The sequence below is a fragment of the Uranotaenia lowii genome, chromosome 3, assembly GCF_029784155.1.
Source record: "Uranotaenia lowii strain MFRU-FL chromosome 3, ASM2978415v1, whole genome shotgun sequence".
Lineage (NCBI taxonomy): Eukaryota > Metazoa > Arthropoda > Insecta > Diptera > Culicidae > Uranotaenia > Uranotaenia lowii.
Window position 1 is genome coordinate 63,757,409 of NC_073693.1, and position 9,146 is coordinate 63,766,554.

General features: G+C 19.0%; 1 protein-coding gene across 1 annotated transcript in view; it reads right to left on the reverse strand.

Annotated features, from left to right (window-relative positions):
• Positions 1-370: 370 nt before the first annotated feature.
• Positions 371-9,146, reverse strand: part of LOC129757897 (fatty acyl-CoA reductase wat-like) — a 17,171-nt gene continuing 8,395 nt past the window's right edge. Inside the window, exon 3 of the mRNA XM_055755272.1 lies at positions 371-1,228. Coding sequence (XP_055611247.1) covers positions 438-1,228 — 791 coding nt within the window. The 3' untranslated portion in view covers positions 371-437. The remainder of the gene's footprint in view (positions 1,229-9,146) is intronic.

Consider the following 9,146-nt stretch of genomic DNA (forward strand, 5'->3'; position numbering starts at 1 on the left):
TAAAAATAAAAAACTTAAGACAACTAGCTTAAGATGCGAGAAATTATGTCATCATCATTTTGTTATCATTAAAAATTAACTTTATTACAATACATTAAATTAAAAATTGATTCAATGTAGTGTTATATAAATGTTGCATCGGACCCCGCTGTTGCATGATGCCCCGTTTGACGGTACAAACTCGAAACTTTTGTCGGGACTGGAGTTGAGATGATTAAAAAATGAAAAAAAAAACGTTTTTGGTCTTTAATTCCTTCGTAGTCTTTGTTATGGTTCCTATCGAATTCAGCAAATGCCTGAACTTAACATTCAGACAGTGCTATTCAATTGGTTTATTATAGTTGCAATAATCTTCAGAACAAATTCAAGATCTAATTCAAACTTTGAACGATTTTATTTAAACTTCTATAAAAATAAATTATTAACAAAAGAAAAGTTTAGACCTCAATAAAGCGGCGTGCATAAGCATCAACCAGTTTTAACAATGAATATCCTATCAGTGAGTACAAAACTGCCACTAACACATAATGCACAAGCTGTTGCTTCCAGTATTTGCTCTTGGCCTTTTCCAGGTTATCCCATTTTTCCTTCATAATGTACATCCTTAGACCCATTATGTGCTGAGCAAGAAAGTTTGTCCATTCAAGTGTTTTCGTCTCGCACGGAAACAACTTCCGATCATCCTCGGTGAGAGATTCTCTAATCTTCTTAAAATTTTCATCAGCAAAATCCCACTGGTTAGTCGTGAAAAATCTGATGACATCGGAAAACTTGTGAACCTTCCGATATAAACCGAGAACCTTAGGTTTTTCTCCTTTTATTCTTAGAGCGAGGTCGAAGAAAATTGCCGGAAGCACGTGATAGAATATCTTCAGGAACTCGGACTTCGCATAAAATTTGGTGGTGTTATAGGTTGGAACCCAGAGGGCACCTAAAAATGGAATCTTTGTTTTCCACTTCAATTGCTCATGTCGAACCAGGCCCCAGGAAATGGGATTATCCGTATTGGTGCAGTTTACGATTTGTGCTTCCTGAGGATTTTGGGAGGCACGGTATCCGAGTGCAAGAGTAGCGTTGACGACCACATCCACCGGAATAATTTCCGCTCGATAGTTGTCATAGATGTGGAAAATTCGGAGAGCCCCAGTGGCCACCCCAATTACGACTCCATTGAAGCCGTAGACGTTGTCGGTCCAGCCGGGAATGGGGTCTGCGTGCGTTGAAGTCACTGCAATGGAAGAACATAATGAGTGAACTTCCTGTTTCCGTTTGTTTACTCCTTCTGATAACGAAGGAAAACTGCTTAAACATAAAAGAAGTTAAACGGATCAGGAATTGTTGAGTCAGACAGACATTTTTAAAGTTACAAATTTTGAACTGGAAATTGATTCATAAATCCATGAATTTCACAGTTGACAAAATTGACACATTGATAAAAATTGACAAAATTGACAAAATTGACAAAATAGAATAAATTGACGAAATTGACAAAATTGACAAAATTGACAAAATTGAAAAAAATGACAAAATTGAAAAAATTGACAAAATTGACAAGATTGACTAAATTGACAAAATTGACAAAATGGAGAAAATTAACATAAATAACAAAAATTACAAAAATGACAAAATTACAAAAATGCCAAAAAATACAAAAATTACAAAAATAACAAAACTAAATAAAAAAAAAAAACAAATATAACAAATATAAAAAAATGACCAAAATCACAAAAATTACAAAAATTACGTAAATTTTAAAAATAACAAAAATTACAGAACTTACAAAAATTATAAAAACGACAAAAATAACAAAAAATACAAAAATTACAAAAATTACAAAAATTACAAAAATTACAAAAATGACAAAAATTACAAAAATTACAAAAATTACAAAAATTACAAAAATAACAAAAATTACAAAAATTACAAAAATTACAAAAATTACAAAAATGACAAAAATTAAAAATGACAAAAATTACAAAAATTACAAAAATTACAAAAATTACAAAAATTACAAAAATTACAAAAATTACAAAAATTACAAAAATTACAAAAATTACAAAAATTACAAAAATTACAAAAATTACAAAAAAAAACAAAAATTACAAAAATAACAAAAATTACAAAAATTACAAAAATTACAAAAATTACAAAAATTACAAAAATTACAAAAATTACAAAAATTACAAAAATTACAAAAATTACAAAAATTACAAAAATTACAAAAATAACAAAAATTACAAAAATTACAAAAATTACAAAAATTACAAAAATTACAAAAATTACAAAAATTACAAAAATTACAAAATTTATAAAATTTACAAAATTTACAAAATTTACAAAATTTACAAAATTTACAAAATTTACAAAATTTACAAAATTTACAAAATTTACAAAATTTACAAAATTTACAAAATTTACGAAATTTACAAAATTTACAAAATTAACAAAATTTACAAAATTTACAAAATTTACAAAATTTACGAAATTTACAAAATTTACAAAATTTACAAAATTTACAAAATTTACAAAATTTACAAAATTGACCAAAAACAAAATTGACAAAATTGACTAAATTGACAAAATTTACAAAATTTACAAAATTGACAAAATTGACAAAATTGACAAAATTGAAAAAAATTGACAAAATTGACAAAATTGACAAAATTGACAAAATTGACAAAATTGACAAAATTGACAAAATTGACAAAATTGACAAAATTGACAAAATTGACAAAATTGACAAAATTGACAAAATTGACAAAATTGACAAAATTGACAAAATTGACAAAATTGACAAAATTGACAAAATTGACAAAATTGACAAAATTGACAAAATTGACAAAATTGACAAAATTGACAAAAATGACAAAAATGACAAAAATGACAAAAATGACAAAATTGACAAAATTGACAAAATTGACAAAATTGACAAAAATTACAAAAACTACAAAAATTATAAAAATTACAAAAATAACAAAAATTTAAAAAATTACAAAAATTACAAAAATTACAAAAATTACAAAAATTACAAAAATTACAAAAATTACAAAAATTACAAAAATTACAAAAATTACAAAAATTACAAAAATTACAAAAATTACAAAAATTACAAAAATTACAAAAATTACAAAAATTACAAAAATTACAAAAATTACAAAAATTACAAAAATTACAAAAACTACAAAAATTATAAAAATTACAAAAATAACAAAAATTTAAAAAATTACAAAAATTACAAAAATTACAAAAATTACAAAAATTACAAAAATTACAAAAATTACAAAAATTACAAAAATTACAAAAATTACAAAAATTACAAAAATTACAAAAATTACAAAAACTACAAAAATTATAAAAATTACAAAAATAACAAAAATTTAAAAAATTACAAAAATTACAAAAATTACAAAAATTACAAAAATTACAAAAATTACAAAAATTACAAAAATTACAAAAATTACAAAAATTACAAAAATTACAAAAATTACAAAAATTACAAAAATTACAAAAAAATACAAAAATTACAAAAATAACAAAAATTACAAAAATTACAAAAATTACAAAAATTACAAAAATTACAAAAATTACAAAAATTACAAAAATTACAAAAATTACAAAAATTACAAAAATTACAAAAATTACAAAAATTACAAAAATTACAAAAATTACAAAAATTACAAAAATTACAAAAATTACAAAAATTACAAAAATTACAAAAATTACAAAAATTACAAAAATTACAAAAATTACAAAAATTACAAAAATTACAAAAATTACAAAAATTACAAAAATTACAAAAATTACAAAAATTACAAAATTTATAAAATTTACAAAATTTACAAAATTTACAAAATTTACAAAATTTACAAAATTTACAAAATTTACAAAATTTACAAAATTTACAAAATTTACAAAATTTACAAAATTTACAAAATTTACGAAATTTACAAAATTTACAAAATTTACAAAATTTACAAAATTTACAAAATTTACAAAATTTACAAAATTTACGAAATTTACAAAATTTACAAAATTTACAAAATTTACAAAATTTACAAAATTGACCAAAAACAAAATTGACAAACTTGACTAAATTGACAAAATTTACAAAATTTACAAAATTGACAAAATTGACAAAATTGAAAAAAATTGACAAAATTGACAAAATTGACAAAATTGACAAAATTGACAAAATTGACAAAATTGACAAAATTGACAAAATTGACAAAATTGACAAAATTGACAAAATTGACAAAATTGACAAAATTGACCAAATTGACAAAATTGACAAAATTGACAAAATTGACAAAATTGACAAAATTGACAAAAATGACAAAAATGACAAAAATGACAAAAATGACAAAATTGACAAAATTGACAAAATTGACAAAATTGACAAAATTGACAAAATTGACAAAATTGACAAAATTGACAAAATTGACAAAATTGACAAAATTGACAAAATTGACAAAATTGACAAAATTGACAAAATTGACAAAATTGACAAAATTGACAAAATTGACAAAATTGACAAAATTGACAAAATTGACAAAATTGACAAAATTGACAAAATTGACAAAATTGACAAAATTGACAAAATTGACAAAATTGACAAAATTGACAAAATTGACAAAATTGACAAAATTGACAAAATTGACAAAATTGACAAAATTGACAAAATTGACAAAATTGACAAAATTGACAAAATTGACAAAATTGACAAAATTGACAAAATTGACAAAATTGACAAAATTGACAAAATTGACAAAATTGGCAAAATTGACAAAATTGACAAAATTGACAAAATTGACAAAATTGACAAAATTGACAAAATTGACAAAATTGACAAAATTGTCAAAATTGACAAAATTGACAAAATTGATAAAATTGACAAAATTGACAAAATTGACAATATTGACATAATTGACAAAATTGACAAAATAGACAAAATTGACAAAATTGACAAAATTGACAAAAATGACAAAAATGACAAAAATGACAAAAATGACAAAATTGACAAAATTGACAAAATTGACAAAATTGACAAAATTGAGAAAATTGACAAAATTGACAAAATTTACAAAATTTACAAAATTGACAAAATTGACAAAATTGACAAAATTTACAAAATTTACAAAATTTACAAAAGTAACCAAATTTACAAAATTTAAAATATACAAAATTTACAAAATTTGCAAAATTTACAAAATTTACAAAATTTACAAAATTTACAAAATTTACAAAATTTACAAAATTTACAAAATTTACAAAATTTACAAAATTTACAAAATTTACAAAATTTACAAAATTTACAAAATTTACAAAATTTACAAAATTTACAAAATTTACAAAATTTACAAAATTTACAAAATTTACAAAATTTACAAAATTTACAAAATTTACAAAATTTACAAAATTTACAAAATTTACAAAATTTACAAAATTTACAAAATTTACAAAATTTACAAAATTTACAAAATTTACAAAATTTACAAAATTTACAAAATTTACAAAATTTACAAAATTTACAAAATTTACAAAATTTACAAAATTTACAAAATTTACAAAATTTACAAAATTTACAAAATTTACAAAATTTACAAAATTTACAAAATTTACAAAATTTACAAAATTTACAAAATTTCCAAAATTTACCAAATTTACAAAATTTACAAAATTTACAAAATTTACAAAATTTACAAAATTTACAAAATTTACAAAATTTACAAAATTTACAAAATTTACAAAATTTACAAAATTTACAAAATTTACAAAATTTACAAAATTTACAAAATTTACAAAATTTACAAAATTTACAAAATTTACAAAATTTACAAAATTTACAAAATTTACAAAATTTACAAAATTTACAAAATTTACAAAATTTACAAAATTTACAAAATTTACAAAATTTACATAATTTACAAAATTTACAAAATTTACAAAATTTACAAAATTTACAAAATTTACAAAATTTACAAAATTTACAAAATTTACAAAATTTACAAAATTTACAAAATTTACAAAATTTACAAAATTTACAAAATTTACAAAATTTACAAAATTTACAAAATTTACAAAATTTACAAAATTTACAAAATTTACAAAATTTACAAAATTTACAAAATTTACAAAATTTACAAAATTAACAAAATTTACAAAATTTACAAAATTTACAAAATTTACAAAATTTACAAAATTTACAAAATTTACAAAATTTACAAAATTTACAAAATTTACAAAATTTACAAAATTTACAAAATTTACAAAATTTACAAAATTTACAAAATTTACAAAATTTACAAAATTTACAAAATTTACAAAATTTACAAAATTTACAAAATTTACAAAATTTACAAAATTTACAAAATTTACAAAATTTACAAAATTTACAAAATTTACAAAATTTACAAAATTTACAAAATTTACAAAATTTACAAAATTTACAAAATTTACAAAATGAACAAAATTTAAAAAATTTAAAAAATATACAAAATTTACAAAATTTACAAAATATACAAAATTTACAAAATATACAAAATTTACAAAATTCACAAAGTTTACAAAATTAATAAAATTAACAAAATTTACAAAATTTACAAAATTTACAAAATTTACAAAATTTACAAAATTTACAAAATTTACAAAATTTACAAAATTTACAAAATTTACAAAATTTACAAAATTTACAAAATTTACAAAATTTACAAAATTTACAAAATTTACAAAATTTACAAAATTTACAAAATTTACAAAATTTACAAAATTTACAAAATTTACAAAATTTACAAAATTTATGAAATTTACAAAATTTACAAAATTAACAAGATTAACAAAATTAACAAAATTTACAAAATTTACAAAATTTACAAAATTTACAAAATTTACAAAATTTGCAAAATTCACAAAATTTACAAAATTTACAAAATTTACAAAATTTACTAAATTTACAACATTTACAAAATTTAAAATTTACAAAATTAACAAAATTTACAAAATTAACAAAATTTACAAAATTTACAAAATTTACAAAATTTACAAAATTTACAAAATTTACAAAATTTACAAAATTTACAAAATTTACAAAATTTACAAAATTTACAAAATTTACAAAATTTACAAAATTTACAAAATTTACAAAATTTACAAAATTTACAAAATTTACAAAATTTACAAAATTTACAAAATTTACAAAATTTACAAAATATACAAAATTTACAAAATTTACAAAATTTACAAAATTTACAAAATTTACAAAATTTACAAAATTTACAAAATTTACAAAATTTACAAAATTTACAAAATTTACAAAATTTACAAAATTTACAAAATTTACAAAATTAACAAAATTTACAAAATTTACAAAATTTACAAAATTTACAAAATTTACAAAATTTACAAAATTTACAAAATTTACAAAATTTACAAAATTTACAAAATTTACAAAATTTACAAAATTTACAAAATTTACAAAATTTACAAAATTTACAAAATTTACAAAATTTACAAAATTTACAAAATTTACAAAATTTACAAAATTTACAAAATTTACAAAATTTACAAAATTTACAAAATTTACAAAATTTACAAAATTTACAAAATTTACAAAATTTACAAAATTTACAAAATTTACAAAATTTACAAAATTTATAAAATTTACAAAATTTATAAAATTTATAAAATTTAAAAATTTTCAAAATTAACAAAATTGACAAAATAGACAAAATTGACAAAATTTACAAAGTGACAAAATTGACAAAATTGACAAAATTGACAAAATTGACAAAATTGACAAAATTGACAAAATTGACATAATTGACAAAATTGACAAAATTGACAAAATTGACAAAATTGACAAAATTGACAAAATTGACAAAATTGACAAAATTGACAAAATTGACAAAATTGACAAAATTGACAAAATTGAAAAAATTGAAAAAATTGACAAAATTGACAAAATTGACAAAAATGACAAAATTGACAAAATTGACAAAATTGACAAAATTGACAAAATTGACAAAATTGACAAAATTGACAAAATTGACAAAATTGACAAAATTGACAAAATTGACAAAATTGACAAAATTGACAAAATTGACAAAATTGACAAAATTGACAAAATTGACAAAATTGACAAAATTGACAAAATTAACAAAATTAACTTATTTGAAAATATTGAGTAAATTGACAAAATTGACAAACTGATCAAAAATGGCAAAATAAAAAAAAAACTAATGAAATTACTTAAAATGGCAAAATTGACAAAATTTACCATAGTAACAAAGTTGAAATCAGTTTTGTCATTTTTGACGTTTTTGTCATTTTTTGTAATTTTTGTCATTTTTGTCATTTTTATAATTTTTGTCATTTTTGTCATTTTTGTCATTTTTGTCATTTTTGTCATTTTTGTCATTTTTGTCATTTTTGTCATTTTTGCCATTTTTGTCATTTTTGTCATTTTTGTCATTTTTGTCATTTTTGTCATTTTTGCCATTTTTGTCATTTTTGTCATTTTTGCCTTTTTTGTCATTTTTGTCATTTTTGTCATTTTTGTCATTTTTGTCATTTTTGTCATTTTTGTCATTTTTGTCATTTTTGTCATTTTTGTCATTTTTGTCATTTTTGTCATTTTTGTCATTTTTGTCATTTTTGTCATTTTTGTCATTTTTGTCATTTTTGTCATTTTTGTCATTTTTGTCATTTTTGTCATTTTTGTCATTTTTGTCATTTTTGTCATTTTTGTCATTTTTGACATTTTTGTCATTTTTGTCATTTTTGTCATTTTTGTCATTTTTGTCATTTTTGTCATTTTTGTCATTTTTGTCATTTTTGTCATTTTTGTCATTTTTGTCATTTTTGTCATTTTTGTCATTTTTGTCATTTTTGTCATTTTTGTCATTTTTGTCATTTTTGTCATTTTTGTCATTTTTGTCATTTTTGTCATTTTTGTCATTTTTGTCATTTTTGTCATTTTTGTCATTTTTGTCATTTTTGTCATTTTTGTCATTTTTGTCATTTTTGTCATTTTTGTCATTTTTGTCATTTTTGTCATTTTTGTCATTTTTGTCATTTTTGTCATTTTTGTCATTTTTGTCATTTTTGTCATTTTTGTCATTTTTGTCATTTTTGTCATTTTTGTCATTTTT